This window comes from Xenia sp. Carnegie-2017, unplaced genomic scaffold, assembly GCF_021976095.1.
Source record: "Xenia sp. Carnegie-2017 unplaced genomic scaffold, XeniaSp_v1 HiC_scaffold_20, whole genome shotgun sequence".
NCBI classification, from domain to species: Eukaryota; Metazoa; Cnidaria; class Anthozoa; order Malacalcyonacea; family Xeniidae; genus Xenia; species Xenia sp. Carnegie-2017.
In genome coordinates, this window is record NW_025813483.1 from 15,141,028 (window position 1) to 15,162,460 (window position 21,433).

The 21,433-nt window shown below is 36.4% G+C and overlaps 4 protein-coding genes across 4 annotated transcripts; 1 reads left to right on the plus strand and 3 right to left on the minus strand.

The window, feature by feature from the left end:
- The first annotated feature begins 72 nt into the window (after window positions 1–72).
- LOC124441756 (probable tubulin polyglutamylase ttll-15) lies at window positions 73–3,752 on the plus strand. The gene is made up of 16 exons (XM_046992223.1): window positions 73–728; window positions 799–957; window positions 1,042–1,161; window positions 1,225–1,300; window positions 1,420–1,495; window positions 1,585–1,668; window positions 1,738–1,822; window positions 1,930–2,008; window positions 2,158–2,207; window positions 2,281–2,339; window positions 2,417–2,483; window positions 2,559–2,621; window positions 2,703–2,761; window positions 2,975–3,071; window positions 3,152–3,262; window positions 3,399–3,752. Exons 1-16 carry the CDS (start codon window positions 555–557, stop codon window positions 3,522–3,524), a joined length of 1,485 nt encoding a protein of 494 aa, XP_046848179.1. The 5' UTR covers window positions 73–554; the 3' UTR covers window positions 3,525–3,752.
- LOC124443105 lies at window positions 3,732–5,367 on the minus strand. The gene is made up of 2 exons (XM_046993639.1): window positions 4,719–5,367; window positions 3,732–4,635 (listed from the first exon to the last, which is right to left on the minus strand). Exons 1-2 carry the CDS (start codon window positions 5,365–5,367, stop codon window positions 4,157–4,159), a joined length of 1,128 nt encoding a protein of 375 aa, XP_046849595.1. The 3' UTR covers window positions 3,732–4,156.
- Window positions 5,368–5,615: 248 nt separating this feature from the next.
- On the minus strand, window positions 5,616–17,771 carry LOC124443103 (Fanconi anemia group M protein-like). The gene is given in 22 exon segments (XM_046993637.1): window positions 5,616–6,085; window positions 6,433–6,527; window positions 6,783–6,880; window positions 7,008–7,087; window positions 7,158–7,290; window positions 7,654–7,765; window positions 7,842–7,907; window positions 8,039–9,347; window positions 9,813–10,096; window positions 10,311–10,366; window positions 10,431–10,814; window positions 10,896–11,880; window positions 11,882–13,676; window positions 13,793–13,965; window positions 14,549–14,755; window positions 15,139–15,524; window positions 15,626–15,740; window positions 15,816–15,947; window positions 16,040–16,198; window positions 16,445–16,522; window positions 16,596–16,768; window positions 17,159–17,771. Coding segments are annotated over 22 exon segments (7,545 nt in total). The 5' UTR covers window positions 17,766–17,771; the 3' UTR covers window positions 5,616–5,967.
- A 265-nt stretch (window positions 17,772–18,036) lies between these two features.
- LOC124441824 (programmed cell death protein 2-like) lies at window positions 18,037–19,659 on the minus strand. Its single transcript, XM_046992289.1, has 4 exons — window positions 19,032–19,659; window positions 18,676–18,953; window positions 18,452–18,565; window positions 18,037–18,301 (listed from the first exon to the last, which is right to left on the minus strand). The coding sequence occupies exons 1-4, from the start codon at window positions 19,597–19,599 to the stop codon at window positions 18,107–18,109; spliced, it is 1,155 nt and encodes a 384-aa protein (XP_046848245.1). The 5' UTR covers window positions 19,600–19,659; the 3' UTR covers window positions 18,037–18,106.
- Window positions 19,660–21,433: the final 1,774 nt, after the last annotated feature.

Consider the following 21,433-nt stretch of genomic DNA (forward strand, 5'->3'; position numbering starts at 1 on the left):
ATATCACTTTGTTATACTCGATGTTTTCCCGGTTTATGTCAAATACGTGAACGTTGATAGTAAAACTTCCTCCTTCAATAATTACTGTAGTGTTTAAAATAGTTCAAAGTCCAAAAGGGAAAATGAAATGTATTTCATTTTCGATCGAACTTCTGATTTCCATGTCACACTCTAACTGGTCAAACGGCGTTTATTATTTGACGGAGTTTTCCGAAAAACGAATTTCTCCGAGCTTATTTGAGCTTATATCTTCCGTCCCCCCCGGTTATTATAAGTTGTGTGTTCTTTCACAATGGTTTTACAAATTTCATTCATTAAAATCATAAATAATATGATGCGAGGGTCTGTGATCTGCTGTGATTATTTCGCCTTTGTAAATATGTATGATATCACAAAGACGTCAGTAACAGATTCAAGAGATGTATCGATAAACAAGAAGTGAAAGCAAGTTGTAATCACTGTGATATACTGTCATTATCACTTCGATTTTCTCAACTTTCCAGTCAAAGAATTCCTCAAATGGCAAATATTCAACTACTTTTGTTTACTGTGTGATGTGGCTGTTGCGTAGACGCAAAGATGCGTTTTCTTATTTTCTTATTCTATGCTTATTGTTTGGCTTAATCCTCACTGCCATCAATCTGCATCAACTCACGGAAGAAAGAGAAAGAACAACACAAGAAGAAATAAAACGAGAGAAATATGTTGCTTGGATTTATGCAGATCAAGTGAGAATTTTTCGTTTATTCTGTTTGCCGACAATTTTTTTTCAATGCAGTTCGTATTTGTTGAATGCAGATTGAAACTGGTTATTTGGATCATGTAATTGACATCATGCATCAAATGGGGTACGTATATAGTACAACACAGGTTGATGATTGGGGGCTCCTGTGGTCACACAACTACCCATTCATAGATCTGGAACATCAAATGAAAAATCTAAAACCTTATCAAATGGTAAATGGATGTTAGATTACAAAGTTATCAGGTGCGAGGATGAATGATGAAAAAGTAATTATTGTATTATCTGTATTTTGTCAGGTGAATCACTTTGCAGGCTCTGGCTATATCACAAACAAGGCAAGTTTAGTGCAAATACCTCTTCCCACAATACCACTGGCTTTTCAAATACCAAAAGATAAAGTTGCTTTTATTAAAGAGGTATGATGTTTGTTGTTTTACATAAATAATATTTAAGCTTCTGATTATTGACTATGATTGTAGACAAGGAAACATCCTGAAAAGTTATGGGTGGTAAAGAGTAATAGCCATCGTGGTATTTCATTGAAGAAACCCAATGGTGAGTCAATAAGAATCCTAATTTTTTTGAAATCTGTCTGCGCATATATACATCTTAACTCAAATCCAACCAGCAAATCTTAATCCCTTTGATAATCCTAATTCTTATCCTCTCAATAGAGATTGAACTTGATGTGACCAAAAGTAACAGTTTTGTCCAACAATTTATTTCAAATCCTTTGCTCATTAACAATAGGCATGTGCCCTATTTTTTATATATGAGATTTATTTATGTAAGTAAACATGACAGAAAAATGTTTAATTTCTATTATGTGTTATACTCAGAATGTTTGATATTGGTGTTTATGCTGTGATGACATCAGTGAATCCTCTAAGAGCTTATATTTTCACTGCTGATGTATTAATCAGGTAATGAGGGCAACCTTATATTTGTGTTTCAAACTTCAATTCCATGTAATCATTGAATTAATCTTTTAGGTTTTGTACAAAAGATTATCATCCTTTTGATAGTAAAGACTTAAAGAAGTATGTTGTTGGTGATGATTACACTCCACCAAGAGAGGTGATCCAGTTTATTAATTTTGAGAATTAGCTTCTTTTTGTTTGCAATAAGCTATTTATCACAGAGCAAAAAGTTTGGAGATAAGATTACTCTTATCGTTTCTCTAGATTCCAGATTTTAAAGATATTTATTTGAAAGGAAGATTTTCTCGGTTACAGACTCTGAGGCTCTATCTTAGAAAGCAAGGTATTAATACCAATACCAGCCTGCTCATGTAAACCTACTAGAAATTGATTATTTTACAGAGACTGAAACTGAATAGCAACAGTAAATGGCTGAACTGGTCGTGCTACTAATTATTACTAAAAATTGACTTTTTCATCATTCTCTCTCAGGCAAAGATGATACCAAAATGTGGAATAGCATTATAAGAACTATTTCAGAGGTAACAGCAAAGTTATATTGTTTAAATTGTGGTGTTTGTTGGTTATAATTATTCACATTATTAAATATTTTAGGTGTATAGATTGAAAGAACCAAACTTCATTGCAGCTACTTCAAAGTATAAATCAACAAGGTATACTGCATATCAGACAACTGATTTGTTAAAAATCATAATCATTAAAATGTGTGTTGTAATCTTTCATTACAAAGGAACTTTTTTGAGCTTGTAAGATTTGATTTTGTATTGGATGATGAGTTGAAAGCTTGGTTGTTGGAGGTAAGAACATAATATGAAAAACAGAGATTAGGATTACTGTGAATAGGATTATTTATTATTCATGTTCATTGCTAGGTGAACATGTCGCCTAATCTATCCTCTGCTGCTCATTCTCATAATAAACTTATGTACGAAAAGGTGAGCGTCGTTTGAACAAGGCTTAAAGACAATTTATGTCATTAAATAATGTATGAAATAAGTTTTATCAAAACCTTTTAGGTCATTTTCAATTTGTTCACGTTGACTGGAGTTGGTGGTTTCACAAGGAAGAAAACGAGATAGGTTATTCTTATGGACATTAGTTGTTTCTTGTGGTGTACAAAACACGCACGTTTTCTCGTACTATTCAAATATTTTTGTGTTAACTCCCTTCTAAAAAAATAAATGTTAGTAATCTTAAAGTAACAGTGAACGACGAAACTTGCAGATTGGCTACGCTGTTGTTTGTTTCTCGTTGCTTTACGATCATTTTTGCTTGTTTTTGTATATAGAACAGCTACAGATTTGGAGATTGATGTCAGTGACGAAGATATTCAAGTGAACCCTATTTGTGTTAGTGACAAATGCCTTATATCCTGTTCCATCGAGGTACAGTTAAAACGTAATCTGCATGTTAAATAAATATACATAATTGCTACAGACTTCGATTACCTTTTGTTTTTCTGTAGTGTGAACTGTGTCACACTTGTTTAGATGTAGATGAAGCAGAGTTTTTGAAAAAAGCGTATCTAGAACACGTTCATAAGAGGGCTTATAAACGAGTGTATCCAGCGTCAATGGTAAATCTACTTCATACTAATAATATCATGCATCTTCCTTTCTTCAACTCATTGTAGATGAGCTTTATTTACCCTTGTTCTTTATTTGTTTATCTGTTGTTATTTACTGCTTCTCTGATGACGTCAACCCGTTTAGACTTTAGATACAGCCAAGATGCTTGCCAAAGATATAACGTCGTTGAAGAATCTCAGCAAGGCAAACCGTTTAATGCATACTTGGTATGCAAACAAATGTTTACAAGACACATCTTGGTGCTCGTAGAAGTATAAACTCTTTAGAGGTCAATTGAAGAAGCAACCATACACTCTATACCTCAGTTGTCACTGCAAAACAGTGAAAACAACTTAACTTTAGGCGCTGCGTGGCGTATATACCAATTTCGATGAACTTTGTTTTTTGCTTGCATTTAAAGATGCAACAAACAATTCACTTGAAAAAGTTGATGTTGGATTCTGTATAAGTGAAATATTAAATTTTTAGCCATCTTTATTGAATTAAGTTTTTTTTCCTTCGCAGGTTAAACAATGGTAATAACTTATACAATCCAATAACATTCGTTATCATGTGCAAATGCAATGATTAGCGGGTGATAGAGCGCTTGCAAACGTAAAAGAGCAGTCAAGTCTATGTTTGCCTCTAGTTAACATTATCCTTTAAAGAACATTCGTATTCGCATTTTCCACTTGCTAACATGTACTAAAGAACAGCCATATCCATATTTACCACTTGCTAACATTATCTCACTAGTTAACATCCATTAAAGAACATATATATTCACTTTCGTCACATGCTTGTATCTTCATTAAAGAACAGTCATATCCATATTTACCACTTGCTAACATTATCCGCAAAAAACGCACTCATATCCTCTTGCTACTTGCTAACAGTGTCCATTAAAGAACAGTCTTGTCATTGTATCCACAAACACAGAAAACGGAAGAATTGTACTTCATAAATTCCGCGCATTGATGCAAACTTGTTCCCGGATCTCCATTCCTCATGCAAAATTCTCCGTATGAATAAAATCCTCCTGATTTGAGCGTAGGAAAATTGTCTCGAAATATACCGTGAGCACTTGAGAAATACGAGTTTCCCCTGTGAACAAATCGTGAAGTGAGCAGTAGAGCTACAGTCGGACGAAAATTTTCGTCTTCAAGTTCTCGCATCATGGTTCGAGCAGGCTCGTAGAAATCCGGACGCTGATCAGCCATAGCCACTGGTTGATTCAGAAATCCAGCGCGTACTCCAAACGAGTCACCACTGACCAGCAATACAAGGGCTCTAGTTCTTCTTACAGTCCCATCCATAAACAAACGATCATGCCCAACACCGCCAACAATTGTAACATTTTCACCAAATGTCTCACGAACTCCTAAAAATAGTACATGGATTATGAATAGTAATATCAAATCTTCTCTCCAGCATAACATCACCAAGGTTGACTTTAACTATTACCTGCAGCAACGCAAGAAATCATATCTCTGCTCTGAGGTAAGGCCAGTACTATGGCTAATTTGATAGGATAACGTACGCTGAACCTAAATAATCTTGACCAATCACGGCGATGATATCTCAAATGTCTCATATGTACCGTGTGATACCTTACGCCCTCTACTTCCGGGAAAGATATGACCACGTGACCTCGCTTCCTATGCACCGGTCCGGTGGAAAAATCATCAGGTGTCTGATAAATTAATTTTTCCGTAGTACAACCTAAGAGCTGACAGTTTTCAGGAAGTTCATCGAACAAATGCCGTACGGATTTTACGAGCTGTCTATCGTGATTACGTCTACGAGATTTATCCCTTCGCGAGAGCCAAATATCTTCATAGGAAAACAGGAAAACGACTCTTGGTTTTGAGTAGAGACTCAAAGAAAATTTTTTCGCGTGGTCATGTTCAATGTGACGATTCGACAAAAAGAATGTACTGCAACATACACGCCTGCGCAGTATTGAAATTGCCACGTGATACCATAGACGGTTAACCTGCGCACATGTGATCAGCACTCGGGCTGGTAAAGTATTCAAGATTTCGAACACCAGCTCAGGAATACAGGCAAAACCCGTGGTTTTCTTCCTACCCCTACTAGTGCCTTCTTCCATAAGAAGCCATCTGCTACAACCGATGCTTCAACTTTTACTTTGACATCATAATTATCGAACAGACATCAAATGAAGGCGATTAAACTTCTGTGACATCATAATTATCAGTCAGGCGTTTGTAGCGTGTGTTAATAAAATGTTCATGGAATGACGATTAAACTTCTAATGTGACATCATAATTATCATAATTCTCACTATGCAGTTCATGGAATGTTAATGAATAAAACAAAACATAAAGACAATAAACGTTGTCTTTTTCACCTTTTTAAGGTGAAGTATTATTTGTTTACGTTCGTTAACCCCATACGATTTAGGATTTTCATTATGAAAAATTTTGGAAATAGAGTACAACAAAAGCCGTAGTATTCAATAAATTTCTCATTATTAACGATGTCCATAGACAAAAATTTTGTTTTATTCCTCCCCCCCCCTTGTGAAATTATTGATTTTTTCCATGTACACACCCCTACCCTGCTATACACTCATCCATACGACATAACGAATTAGGCTGTTGATCTCTAACCGTTCTGGATTGCTGAGATTCAATCCCTTCCACATCATCTGAGCAGACAAATATGCACACGTGACCCCATATGTTCCTCACTTTCCACCACAGCTGGTCGTATCAGGTGAAATGTTATGATTGAAAAACTTCACGATATCGTTCGCCCGTTTTAAAGATAAAGATTTCACTCTTTTTACTAAATCTTCAGCGGAGCTGTCCAAAAAGAAATAACAGATGTAAGCAAAGCCAGTTCTGAGTCAAAATGTTGAGGAACGTTGGGGGATTATAACTGTAAGTCTAGGTAAAGATAATTCATCCATAGCTCGTTGATCTGATATTTTGCTGTTTTTAAATTGCAAGAATTTAACGAGCAATTAATGGTATTTGAATGGTCACGAAAATTGACACGAAAAGTGAAACATAAAAGTAGTTAGGTAGGAGTAATTTGTAGGACACTCTTAATAAAAATTCTTCATGTATGCCGACAACAGACATAACGATAAGATGAAAAACTGGCACCTCTTGCACGTTTCCTATTAAAATACTTCGAATGTACTTGCCTATTAATAATGTCTTTAAGAGTCTTGACACTGTAACAAAGACTAATTGCTGTAACGTAGCTTATTCGAGGAACAGAACTTAGAAACTTGACAATCTACATGAGAGGAAAAGTTGTCTAGATGGTGGAATTATGACTATAGTGAGTGACAGGATACAATAATTCTGTCACTGCCAAATAAGGTGTTTCGTTTTGCATGCATAGCCTTTAATTGTCATGTTATCTTTAAATAAAATTAGTCAAGAATAGAATCTAACATTAACAATTACGAACTCAAAACTTGCGAACTATGGAATGAACCAGTACCGACTATATGTGTGAACGTAAAAAACTTTTGAAAAAAAAACAAACCTGTTTCTTCTCTTCATTTAAACATACAGGATAAATGATTGCATGATTTTTCTTTTCCTCGGTTTGAGCTAGCGATACGAGAATGTCGGAAGTAGTTTCTACAGACAAAAACATTTTAGACTTATAAACCCATTGACTGAGGTTATATTATGTATGAACGGAAAGTACGTTATCATACATTGGGGGTCATCTATTGATAATACATGGCATTAAAGTATATCATACCGTTATCCTCGCTGAACAATACTCTGATGTGGGCTTGAGCCAAACACGCCAAAACACGATCGAAATGTTTACTACGGTTTCTGCGCAATTTACATCATGTTTTAGTCACGTGTTAATTGCAAAGATGAAACAATACTAGTCGCAACGTACTCGCACTTCACATGAATTTCAGTACCAGTCTTCACGCGGTCTTTCTCGATGACAATGCAAGAACGGTCGTACAAATCACAAAGCTCGCGAACTCTTGCTGTTAGTTTGTCATAGTTGCGATGGTTAGATATATCTGAAACCCATGAACAAATAAAAACAATAAAACGACTGTTATGAAGAGAACTAAATTAGATAACAGGAGTGTAAAAAAGGAAACAACAGTCACTGAGATTACATTTTGTTTTTACTAATGTCAGCTAATGTTGTCGACCTGTTCATATGTTTGTAGGTAAGGTATGCTAGTAGAGCAAAAGAACCATGTAACGTTATGTAAATGAGTATTTACACATTTATGATATGAAAAGGGAGTGGGGTGGTTTTTTCTCGCATAACCATTCTATTTGTTCACGTTTCACCTCCAAGCATTCAATACATAACGAAAGCTAACTAGAAATGTTTATGTCAGTAAACTCAGTATAATATTGAGTTTACATACCCGAGACAAGCTTTCGTTCTACAGCCATACGAGTACTGACAATGTAATCACATCCAGAAATTCGAGAGACGACTGGGTTGATGTTGTGCTTACGACGTAGAAAAGATATAACCTGTGGTAAATAAGGACAATAATCAATTTCTACATTTCTACATTTCAGAAAGATGTTGAATTAGTATTACGCCAACCTGACAGTTTGAAGCTTCTTTGGAATCAACTAAAATCGTCAGTGTATTTTTTGTCGGCTGTGTGGTCTAAAGATACACACACGGAGAGATTTGAAATGAAAAAAAAGTGAAGAAGAAAAACTTACATGTCCGATCAATCTTGTTTTCCTACGATCATACATAAAAAATATTTCAAAAAAATAGAAGCAACGACTTACAGTGAATAGCGAGCCAGAACCACTGACGTCATCAACGACGTCATTAGTTGAGTTCAATCTAGTTAGTTTAGAATCACCGGATGTATTTTCAGAAAGATCAGAATACTTGTCTGTGGGTATAGGAATCATGGATAATGGAGGATATACAGGTGATACATTCGCTGTCTTCCCAGTAACTTTCTCTTCGTTCGACATCGTAGGTTGTGAACTCCATTTTGACTTGCATTGCGTGGCCTGATTTCCGTTCTGTCTATTTACAACTGGGACATTTTCATCAAGAGTGCAGTTCATTTTCATCAATTGTAAGTTGGTACTAGATGTTAATGCTGACTTCGACAAATTCTGATTACAAATATTTGTTCTTTTAGTTTGTGGGATTTTCGGCAAAACTGTCTTATTTTGATTTTTAGTTTCACGTCTTTTGCTTAATCCGATTTCTTTACGTTCAGTATAATCTGCTTTGGTGATGTGACAGTCTGAAGATAAGTTAGTCGCAATCTTGTCATCAGACGTGGAAAAACATTCCAAACCACTAATTTCCTTTAAAAATAATTCATCATCAGATTCATTGAAATCATTAAGAATATTATCGATATTCATTCTAGATTCTTCAATTTCAGTCTCCTTTACAATTGGGGTCACTATCTTACCCGCACACACGGGCACAGTTCTTAATGGTCGTTTGAATGTGAAGTCTTTCGTCGTCGAGCTACATGATTCCTTACAGAGAATTGATGATATTTTTTGTTCATGGTTCGTATCAATATTTGAAGTTTTTGATTGTTTTGTATTCGTCGAGTCAAATGAAATTCGACTTTGATTTCTATTTGTTGTAATATTACATGTGGAGGGTATTTTTTTACTTTCGCAGAGCTTCGAGACACCATTGCACAAATTTTGAGTCACTGAACAACTGACATGTGCGTTTTCTTTTTCAAAATCTTCACAATTCCTGCACTCTTTATTCTCCATCGTACTTCCAACGTTCACACTAAAAGAGCAATTATTTCTTGAGTCATTCCTGTCGACAACATGATCAACACAAAGATTTCTTTCATTATTGTTCATATTTTGTGTTGCTGGAGTAGCGCAGTAACTATCAGTCAAGACTCGCTTTCTTCCTCGGCGTATCTTCCTCATTACAATTTGACTTTGCTCTGGTGACGCATATGTAGAGTCGATGATATTGGCAGCGTCGTTTCTGTCAGATTCAACAGATTCCGTAGAGTCATCAGAACAGAAATTATCGTCATGGGGCGTGGTTGGAGTAAGTTGACGGGATGACCGACTATCATAAACCATTTTATATCTGAATAGATCGATAGATAGATAGATATTCTGTTTAATAAAAGTATATGCAGCCATAAAGATGACTTACATGAAACTGAAGTTTCTACTGCTATTTTAAAGCTGATGAAGTATATATTAAAATATTAATATTCAGATTTAAGATCTTGATCTATTGGTACGATATTTTGGGTGGGTGAATTGTTTTACACTTCTTAAGTCGTAACTAGCTTTTGAATTGTAATAAGATCTGAAGTTTGTGATTAACATTTCTAATTAACTCAGTCACAGAGTTTATAACAAAGATTTCCTCCTGGTGTGTATATGCCCAATTCATCTTCATAAGACAATTGACGATAATCATGTATATTTCGTTAGTAAGATTATGATTGTGACCAAACAGAAAACTTTCAACTAATTTTTACCCAAAGAGGCAGTTGCAAGCCCTGATGCCAAACATCACATAAAAATTTCTTTATCACTTTACCTGTTCTTGTAACGATGAAACGCCGGTGATTGAAAACGCAGTTCTTTTCGATGTGGAGTAAGTAGGGATGCACGATAAATATCCATCATGTCACGAGGTTTATCGCTTTGGGCATTCTTCATAATGGGACTTCTCTGGGTCAGTTGACTGCGATCATCAACAAAACTCTCTTCCATCTTGTCAAGATCTTCTTCATCCTCCGAGGATTCTTGATCCACGTTCAACTCGTCTGCAGATACCTCAGCTTCGATGTCAAGAAAGTCGTCAACCAATGGACGTGCTTTCTAAATGGTAAAAAAAAAACAATGAGGACTTTAAAAAACAATATATCAATGACTGGGCATGGGACCATGATATTTCAGTCACCTATTTGCTTAAATTCATTCAAATAAATCGTTTAGAAGACATAGAAGTTGCTGCTATAAATATATAGTAAAATGTAGCAAACATTAGGGATAAAAATGGCATGGTCATTTAATATCATGAGAAAAACAATACCTTTAATTTGCTCTCTTTCAAACATCTATTGTCCGATAGCTCTCTCTTATGTTCAGCTAAAAAAAGAGTTGATTGTGTAAGCGTGAAAAATAGGTGTATTCTTCTAGAGAAATATACAACCTTTTTTTGCCTGTTCAAATTCATCACGATCATCTTCGTCATGAAACGATAAAGTAGGAAATATCCTGATGCCATGTCGCTTTGATCTATTTGACTTCTTTCCTTGCACGATACTTGTATCTCCAGTTTCAGCGCCTTTGTTCTCGCGTTCAGTTCCAACGTGGCTATTTTTGATGTCAACATTGGAGTTGTCAACAGTGTCATCGTCACTTTCCACAATCTTATGTCGACGAGATGATGGACGTGTTTTCCCCCGTCGTTTCAAAACAAGCAGTGGTGAAATATTTTGAGGTTCATTCCTGCATTCAATGACAGAAAGTTCGTCTTCATCTACATCATCAGCATTGAAGATATTGTGTGAATTTCTTCCAGTTAAATGACTGCCTAGAAAACAACAGGATCTTCATAAATTTCTCATTTCAATCTATACATTAAGCTTTGTTTTAAATTTTCATCAAGAAAAACCTTTTCCTTCGTTAAAAAGACGTCTAGGAGTAGTCATTTTCGTACATTCATTAGCCAATTCATCGATGGCAACTTCTTTTACTAAATCCTTCAAACATCCTCCACTGTCACAATTTTTAGTTTGATTGCAACCTTCACCAATATTGCGCTTTTTTTCTTCAGCTAAAGAAAGAGTTTTCTTGATTCCGCGACAATTTTTGCAGTCATTGATTGAACCTTGACTATCAACGATAGGTGCGGTTTTTTTTTCAAAATTTTTACAGTTTCGACATCCTTCATTGTCCATCGTAATATCAACGTCCTTTTTAAATGAGCTCTTCACCGGTCCTTCTTCGCTAAGATTGCACATTCCTAATGTTGGTTTTAATTTTAACGCATTGCTTCTGCGACTCAAGTTTTTCTGAAAGGAACTTTTTAAAGACTTTCCACTTAACGACACAGATAGCTCATTGCCGCCGTTCATTCGTTCGGGACTGGGTGCAATTACGTCATCATCAGAATCATGAACCATGTCAGACTCATCTGCCTCCAATGCTGCCATCTTCATGGATGATTTTGCCAAATGAGCATTAGACTTCGTACAAGACGACAATTGTATTTTATTTAATGAAGTTGTAATGGTTTTCTTGACTGGTTCAATGTTTACATGTGTCGTGATGTTCTGCTCGATAAAAGGTCTTCTTTTCTTCATGATATCATTATAGTTCGCTGTTTTATCATCTAATGATGATTGACCTGATGAAAGGCATTGAACCGTTTTTCGTCCTCGAGATTGTTCGTCGACTTCTGATCCTTCTTCGTCAAACAAACATGGCGTCTGAGGAAAGTCTGCCTTTCTGCGCAGAACCTTGGATGTTGCAAGTCTACTCGAAGGAGGTTTACTAGGTTCTGAAGAGCTGTTGTCAAAGACACCGTCATCTTCACTGTCAAACAAACGAGGAGTTTCAAGTTGACAAATTTTTGATTTCGAAAGTGATTGGTCTTCAGCTGTTCCAACAGCAGCAAAAACTGAGGCTTGGGTTTTTATTATCCTTATTCTTGCTTTTCCAATCTACAATATTATCATCATTATTATCATTAAACAAAGAAGACGTCACAGAATTTACGACGACCGTGTCGTCTTTCCTCGATTGGGGAGCCTGGGTAGAACTCATATCCTTCAAGTAATGCACGAGAATGTCGTCAAAAAGATCATCGTCGTCAAATAAACAAGGCGTCTTAACTACATTTTTTAATTTGGAACTTTCACAATCCTCGTTATAATCATCGACTACACACGGAGATTTTATATCAGAGAGAACTCTATCGATCTCATCATCATCATCGGCAAAGAACGAGTTAGCCAGATTCTGATGAAAATCAAACTCGACATTCTCACTATGCTTCTTAGGTAACAAAGCATCGTTACACACAACCAATCCCGAGCCAAAAACACCAGAATCAGATGTACTACTGCTACGAGCCAAATTATTCCTAAGACTCCCACCATCAAAAGATTTTTCATCACCAGGATCCTTTCGTGTACTCAGGTATCCTTCATCTTTCATTTCCTTGCTACACGTCGTATTATTTGTTACACATATCGTACTTTCATTCTTTCCAAATATTCTCTGCGCACTCTCTTCATTAAAATGGCTTCCATCACTGTTCTTGCTGCAGGTATCAACTTCAACTTCAAATTTGACAAAATCAGGAGCAGCTTTCCCAAGATATGACTTCGCATCATCGTCCTCTCCAAGATCATTGCACTTGTTTGATGCTGATGGATCCATGAACATACTAGGCAAGAAATCGCTATCAGAGTCCGTGTCCTGTGTCATACTATTCAATTCATTAAGATCCATCAAAGTTTCCAATGACGGGGCATCGGGAAGGACTTTAGAATGACAAATATCAATGGTCCCCTGTCGTCGGTTTTTGCTTTCATTTCTTCGCTGGGAGCTAGGAATATCAAAAAGCTCGGACAAATCATCACAGGAATCATAAGCAATATCGTATGAACCAGCATTAGATTTCAAGTGATCCCATTGTGAGTGTATCGATCGTGAATAAGTCTTTTTAATGCTTTGTTCTTGGTCTTTACCATTACAATCGACGTATGCTTGTTTAACGTCGTCTTCAAAATCATCATCCAAAGCCAAATCATAATCCATTGATTTTCTTTTTCTTGATGCAATCTTACTGCCAAGAGTACCAGTGATAACATCGTATGTTTCTTTCGGTTTTCTCTTGTAGTTTTTATCTTTGCTTAAAGTCACCTCCTTACCAATTTCATCGCCAGGACAATTATAAGAAGCATCTACCTCAACTTCATCATATTTCGTGCCTTCATCCTCGATCATGTCATGATCTCGTGCGTGACACGTTTCCTCCTCACCAGGCTTTTCAACATCCTCAGAGTTAAAGAAAGTCTTCATTTCCAATTCATAACTGTCTTCGTTATCTCCAATGTCACGGCGAAAATCGCAAAATTCCAAAATTTCCGCGAAATATCTCGAGCGCTTCGAGTGGCTAACGAAATGCACGTGCTGTAGAGGAGTTTGCCAGGCCGTCCACTCGGTCAGGGAAAGCGTTAAGTCAGACCGCTGATCTGAGCATGGCTTTTCACGCAGGCGCCGAGGTTTGGCAGGTGTTAAACCAGCCTCATGATTCAATAGTTTGAAGTTATTATTCCAGTAGTGAAGTTCATCAGAAGACAAATAACCGTTCGTTTTGGCAAAAGAGGTGAATAGACTCTTGGTGTGAGCACCAGAATCCTGCCTCGTTTTATTCAAAGATTTTCTATATGAAAAAAAAAGGAGGGAAAAAATTCGTAAATATTTTAAAAAGTAAAAGACATTTCATCGAAATGAAAACAAAGGAAAATTGATAGAAAAAAAAGGGGGGTGGAAAAATACCTTTTGGTCTTTGGTGATTTAATTTGATCTACTGACATAAACATCTTTCGGCAAACTGGTTGAATGTCCCTGGGAATCATTCGTGGATTTTCCATATATAAATCAAGAGTTCGAGCGGAAGACAAAATTGTTTTGTGGATATTCGACTTGTTACGCTGACTGCGTTGATAGATCTAAACATACAATAAAAATAAATGAAACAACGACGAAGAAAATTAATTGCATTAGTAATTTTGAAATTGGGAATTTGGTCTAACCACTGGCAAAGCGGTTTTTAACATAGAAACTAGATCCCTTCATTCTACTAAACAGTTTTTGTCGGAATTTGATCTTTCCTCTGCAGCAGTTTATACATGGAAACTCCTCCCTGCTATCCTTACATGGTCCACCACCCCCCGTGCAACACAGTTTACAGGGAATTCCTCCTGCTATGCTTACATGGTCCACCGCAACACAGTTTACACATGGGAACTTCCTGCTTCCTTGCATGGTCCACCACCCCTGGTCACAGCTTACCTGGGAACTCCTCCCCTATCCTGCATGGTCCACCACCCCTGCCACAGTTTACACATGCCTTGCTATCCCATGGTGAAGCACTTGCAACAAAGCAAACAATGGAACCTCCCTCTATCCTTGCTGGTCTTCACCACCACACGTTGCTACACAGGGAATTCCTTCCTGCCATGCTTGCGTTACTGGCAAGTAAACGAAATAAACAAAAAAAAAGATTATTTTTCTTAGCGTGATTCACAAAACCTGGTCCTCTTTCCCTTCTGAGACGAGCACAACTATCCTTCCGTCACGTTTTCTCCCAGTACGACCCATGCGTTGTACTAGACGTATTGGTGAAGCACTTGCATCAAAGCAAACAATGAGATCCACCTCACCAATGTCTAAACCTTCTTCCCCAACACACGTTGCTACAAGGGTGTTGTAATTTCCTTGCCTAAATTGACGAATCACCTAGGAGATTGAAATGGAAACAAGTGAACATTAATGAACATTAATGAGCATTAATGAACAGTAAAATGTAATCCAAGTCATAAGTTCACACTGCTATTATATAGATATCAAGATGTTCCGACTTCCACAGCGACTCACGGGAATTTAATCCATTATAATGATTGGATAAACCATGGATATGGATAAACCATGGATAAAGTGGATAGACATTAGATAAAGTAGGATGGACGTTGGATAGACATTAGATAAAGTAGGATGAACGTTGGATAGACATTAGATAAAGTAGGATGAACGTTGATAGACGTTAGATAAAGTAGGATGAACGTTGATAGACATTAGATAAAGTAGGATGAACGTTGGATAAAAAATATTTCAACAAATACCTCAAGTTGTTCTTTTTGTGTCAAACCTTTGGAGCTGTTTCCTTTACTTTGTTGACCAATAAAACTCATCACCCGTACAAGCGGTTTATGTTTGGAAAGCATGTGAGATATATCTTCAACACTGTCGCGGAACTGCGAGAAAATCATCACGCGGGATTCTTTGAGAGCATTTTTTCCGCCTTCAAGCTGCGTATCCCACCCTTGAAAGTGTGCCAACACAATATCCTTGAGTTTTGTCAACTTTGGGTGGCCAATAAGCGATGAAGACTTTGATACGTCATCTGCTCCTATTTGCCTTTTCAGGTCATCAAGAATCGCAACAAAATCAGGATTTCTCATGATCTCTGCCTTTGCTCTTGATATTCCCTTACTACCATCAACTATCCCTAAAGATGAGAATAAAACATTAGCATTTTCCTATGAATCTAATTGGAAGCAATTACCACAACAGTAATTCTATTCAATGAGTTCAATTACAAGCAATTACCTTTAATGAATTTATAAAATGGCAGTAAGCCATGTTGAAGCAAAAGATCATAGGCATGATAAAGACTTATTGCAACAGCAAAGTCACCTTCAATTGGCCCAGCCTGTTGTTGGGGCTACACCAAATAAGAAATTTATATATTGAAATTTCAGACATTCATTTGAGATAAATCATATCACGAATGAAATACCTGTTGACCTGCAGCACGTTCTTTCCTAAAATTTTCACGAGCAGCAAGTAATATACATTTGTTTACTCTTTTGGCATCCTTTACCCACAAAACCTTGCGTGTCACCAAACGACTGACCACAATATTCAGCACCTATGAATTGGCATTGAACATCATCTTAAAGCAGATGTATTTGTATAATAAAAAACACCATTTGTTGAGTCCAGGAAAAAATATCTCCTTACTCTAAGAAATTTTGTTTGAAAAAATTCCAGCTCTTCCCCTAGTTGGACAACAATTTTCTCCACTTGTCTTGCATGTGTATAAGGTTTTATATCAATTGAATCTTCAGACCTCAGTTCAATGTGGGAAATCAACAAGTTCGTAATAACTTGTTGCACAGCCTACACAGATGAAACATTAGTAAATTCACAACTTTCATGAAATTATCAAATTCATTATAAGAATATTGCATTGTGTAAATGTAGATTCCCCATTGTCCAATAAGTCCACAAAGATAAAACTTAAGCCATCCTATGCATACAATCATCACAATACCCAATGACACTTGACTATACTACATATCAAGGTATCCCAAGCAATACCACCCTTAATGTATCCCAAGCCAACACAAACAACTTATCATGCACCTTGATTCCATCACCAGGTGTAGCACTCAATGCCAAAACACGAAAATTCATAGTGAAACCAGAAACCTCTCGTACAACCTGAGAACATATTTATAAAGATTGTTATTGGTTGGACATTTAAAGTAATTGTGTGAACCGAGGAAATACAAACCTGACAATATGAATGATTACCAAGCGCTTTATGTGCTTCATCAAATACAAGACAAACAACATCCTTAGCACAACATGAACCTCGACTAAGGTCATTCTGAAGTACTTGTGGTGTTAGAAAAAACACTCTTTTCTCTTTCCAACATTGCTTTCTTTTTATTGGAGGCATGTTTCCTAGTATCAAAAAAATTGAAAAAGGCATCATTTCAGAAAACTACAGCAATTGCTTATCTCACATAATCCTGCATTTTTGGATAAATTTAACAAATTTGTATACATAGGAGTTTTACTAGAAGTTGACAAATGGCAAATTTACATTAAATTGCCAAAATTTCCATACGCTACTGCAATAATTAATCATTGTTTAGGTACCAGCTAAAACATTTTTTGAAAATATGCCTGATCTTTTAAAATTAGAGAAAGTTTGAACCCTGTGTATATTTCATTTTTCAGCCCCTGGGGGCATAAAACTAAAGCTGTGTGTATAATATGACCTTAGTAATGTTGAATGAAATGCAATGCAAATAGATGTAAAATATTGAGGGTAAACAAGTGAGAGCTAACCAGTCATTTCTGCTGTATCTTTATGTGGTATACCCATAATGTTATAGCAAGCATCTATTTGTTGTGCAACAAGAGGTTTGGTTGGAGCCATAAATGCTATCTTTCCTTGGGGATACCATCTGTAGAAATTGTACATCACAACAGCAGCAATGAAAGTCTTCCCTAGTCCCGTAGGCAAAGTTACCAAGGTGTTGTTGAAAAGAGCTTTCTGGACGATGTTAAACTGGTAATCACGTATAGGATAATTGGTTGGATAAACCCAGGTAGATCCTGCGCTACAGTCAAAACCAGGGATGACGTCATGACTATTATGGCTTGTATTTAAAGCAGAAAACGAAACATTGCCTGCATCTGAATCATTTGTGGACTTTTCATTCTCCTCCGCCGTTCGAGTAACAGCGAGTAACTCATTTTCATCATCTTCGTCATCAATAAGCATCAAATTATCAATATTTCTGTCAGTTTCTGAGTTTGCAGAAGTTTTCTCTGAATTCGTGTTACTCCATGTTTCAAAAAGACTTTTCGAATTTTGTTGTACTTTAGCACTTGCATGATTCCAGGCTTGAAACAATGTTTTTTGGCCCTTTTGGCTTCCTTGCTTTTTCATTTCTACAAAATATAACTAAAAACGTCATTTTAACACGAATATACCAAGGAAGGTCAAAAAAATTAGCCGATTTCTCTTCATTTTTGATTGCCACTGTTCATTCAACTTCGCCATATTATTTTTAAGTTACGAAACTTCGCGCCACTGCCAACAGTGTTGCCGCGGTATCGCGACTCCCGCGTGATAATCCGCGAGGCTCGAGATGGTAAAGCAACACATTTATCCTTACTCCCCCTCCCTTCCGAGAATCAAAGACGTTCAAATGTTGTTATTTTCGGTTATAAGTTATTACTATTTAATGTAAATAAAACACTTAGCAATAACAACTAGACACAAAAATGCTAGCTTTTGATTTTTGACAGTATTTCAGCAGGTATCCCAGTGTTACAAAAATCCTGTTTCCAAAGAAATTCTTCATGATATGCAATATCATCTTGGCTACAATCTTCAGAGCATGTATACACAGCTAAAGTTCCCCAATCAATACTTGCTTCAAGAGAATCCACCTTCAAATGATTTAACAACTGCGGCAAAACCTTAAAAAATCAATAAAAACGTCTTGCATCACCTTATTCATATCCTTGAACCTTAGCAAAGAATTTTCTAAATATTATTTTGTACGAAGAGTTTTGCCATTAGCTAAATGGTTTAAATGTTTTATTGTTTACCTGAATTAAATTAAATACCTGAAATTCAAATGTCCTTTTTGCTCCACAAACACAGTTGGGTATGTCACTTTCATTCGGTTTATTCAAATTTGAAACCCAAAGAGGAGTTCCATGCCGTTCATATCGAAGCACCTGAAATTAGTATGTATAAAACTACAATGCCATGTGGATATGATTTTGAACTAAAGACAATAACAAAGATATAATTTGTAAGAAATATTGTTCTCTAGCATTGAAATGACCTGTTCTGGTTGAATATGAATCCTTTCCCTGAATTCCAAGTAGGTTTTGTCCTCAACAACATCATTGATTTTTCGACTTTCTTTCTCCAATGATTTCCAATCTTTATCCAAGCCACTGTATTCTTCCATAACATACATATTTTCATTACTTAAACTCAATTCTTCACAATTTCTCTCCAACTCATCAATGTTTTCAAGCTCGTTAACAAGCTCATTTTCTGGCTCACTGACAAGCTCGTATTCAGGAAAAAGAAGACTAGGTACATTTCTACATGAAACTGAAAAATTATATACAAATATCAGCACATGATGTACTAGTGATAATATGCAAGATTCAATGTCTTCATTAGACATGCCTATTTCATCTTTGCATTCAGAACCACACATTTTCTTGTGACCACTTTTCCAATCAAAAGACTGATGTTGCTTGCTACAATATTGTACTTTGTGACACTTTCCACACACTTTGCTACCGGGGCAACCACAAACTTTGCACAGTTTTGTCCAAGTATTTTCCATTTTCAACTTTTCTTTATGGCTTTCGCCTACTTTCTCATGTGAAACATCGTTAGGAGGATAAAAAATATTCTCACGTGGTAAGCCACATCTGAAAACAGCAAAACTATTGTTATCATTCCTTAACTGATAACATTTACCATTTTGACAGCAAAAGATGAAAATAGTGCGATGATAATTCGAACTTGTCACATCATCAGAAGGGACATAAACTTGAAGCAAAAATATCATGGGATTTTTGCAGTTCTTGCAGTTGATATTTTCTGGTTGTCCTGTCAACGATAGCCACGCTGGTTTCCCACCAACTTTACTTGGAAAAAATGAACTGGACAATACTAAAACGTCTTCTACTTGCTCAACAAATGCAATTTCCACATCTGTATGAAGTAAATCGTGCTTGATACTCATGGCAGACGAAATTATTTCTGATCTTACAATATCTAATAGTAATGGCTCCTTGCACTTGGATAATCTTTTTCTGGAACAGGGGGGGACTTGGGAAGGCACCATTATGATGCACTGGGGACTAGGACACATTTTGTGCTTTTTAAAGGGGGGTGTACCAGGGTGGACGGTGGACGGTAGCCCAACAACCACCACAATTTGAAGTACACGAACATAAATAAAAGCACACGAACATAAATAGAAGTACACGAACACAAATATTACCATTTGCGTTCAACTGGTAAGTGTTCCGATACTAAACAATATCGAACGTCCATGAACTTTTCTCGCAAAGAATGGATGAAAACTTTTTAACTAGTTCATTGTAGCACTGATAGGTGTTTGAAACTTCAAGTAGAGGACTAATAGTATGCGCAACAGGACGACGGGATAAACCATTTAAGTCGGTGAATGTGATCTCCAACTTCATTTCTGGCAGAACCACAGTTGCTTCAGTAGCGAACTGAAGAAATGCAATGACGTTAATTCCAAGAGATTTAATGAATTTGGTCAAGTGGTCTAACCAGTGCTGTAGAAGTGTGGGGGGGGGGCACTTGGGGTAGGAGCCCCCCTTCTACCTTTGAAATGGGTAATTTTTCATAATTTCATGGCTTCAGCTTCGTCAAGAGAGCCCCCTATCTGATAAATTTATTTCTACAGCACTGGGTCTAACATTACATGCTCGTTGTCATTTTGCAGACATGCATCAAGCATTTTAATGACTTTCCTCTGTGTATGCTTTTCTTCATCATAAAACGTTTAAATGTTTGAAGTATTCTGGAATTCTGCATCTTCGATCTCCAACGATTTTATTATCGGATTCCAGCAGTTGCAATTACTTGGCAGTATCGGATTCCAGGGTTAAGAAACTACTCGGTCATACATCACTAAAGAGCATTTTTTAATCTTGAAATAGTTTGACGTAAATAATATTAAATAACTATGTTGAGTAAATCTACTTCGTTCAGTAGCTATATACTTGCAGGCAACCAACATGTACGAATTTTAAAAATGAATGCCGCAGTGTTTTGGGAGATATACCCATAGGCCGAGAAATGAAAAAGGAACGCGAATATTCATGATAGCTACAACAAATAATGTTATGATAATTGCTTGGCCCAAAAAGTTGACACTGTTTTTTTTTCTCCAAAACAAAACGAAATGGGAGGGAAAATCGGTGGATCCGGTAAAAAACCCTCTAATAAAAGAAAAGATGTCGCTAATGTTGTCGAAACGTCAGTCAACAACAACAAAAACAGTCCTTCTCAGGACTATACCAACCTGGACGATCTACATTTACAAACATGTAACGATACTCCCGGGTTCAAACCATTTACTTTATTGAGCTTTTTGTTGAGATTGAACTTTTGACGGTAGATAGTTTGAGATTGAGCTTTTTGTTGAGATTGAACTCTTCATGGTAGATAGTTTGGGATAGAGCTTTTCGTTATCTAACGCTTGAAAAACTTCGTTCGAATACCGAAATAAATATGAAAACAAGACCTGTCCAAGTTTCCACATCATTGCTTAGAATTCAATCATGTTTAGAAAATGAGTTGATGTAACTAAATTTCTCACGTACAATTCACCACGATACGATAACCTTTGGCGTAATTTTAATTATAATTATAGTTTATCGCATAATTTTGATTGTAATAATCAGATAACCCAACATTCTGATTATAATTATCGATTATTTTCATTATAATTATCGATAGCCGATAATTTGATTATAATGCCGTCATTGCAAAGCCATACGGCTTCAATTTATCATTCCCATCGTCGTGCAAGGTGTAGT

Coding starts and splice junctions, on each gene's coding strand:
- LOC124441756 (XM_046992223.1), top strand. CDS start 555: ATGTGGCTGTTGCGTAGACGCAAAGATGCGTTTTCTTATTTTCTTATT. Junction 1,162..1,224: donor AAGTTGCTTTTATTAAAGAG/GTATGATGTTTG, acceptor CTATGATTGTAG/ACAAGGAAACATCCTGAAAA. Junction 3,072..3,151: donor TTATATCCTGTTCCATCGAG/GTACAGTTAAAA, acceptor GTTTTTCTGTAG/TGTGAACTGTGTCACACTTG.
- LOC124443105 (XM_046993639.1), bottom strand. CDS start 5,367: ATGGAAGAAGGCACTAGTAGGGGTAGGAAGAAAACCACGGGTTTTGCC. Junction 4,636..4,718: donor GATTTCTTGCGTTGCTGCAG/GTAATAGTTAAA, acceptor TACTATTTTTAG/GAGTTCGTGAGACATTTGGT.
- LOC124441824 (XM_046992289.1), bottom strand. CDS start 19,599: ATGAGTATCAAGCACGATTTACTTCATACAGATGTGGAAATTGCATTT. Junction 18,566..18,675: donor TTCATATTCAACCAGAACAG/GTCATTTCAATG, acceptor TACTAATTTCAG/GTGCTTCGATATGAACGGCA. Junction 18,302..18,451: donor AAAGGACATTTGAATTTCAG/GTATTTAATTTA, acceptor TGATTTTTTAAG/GTTTTGCCGCAGTTGTTAAA.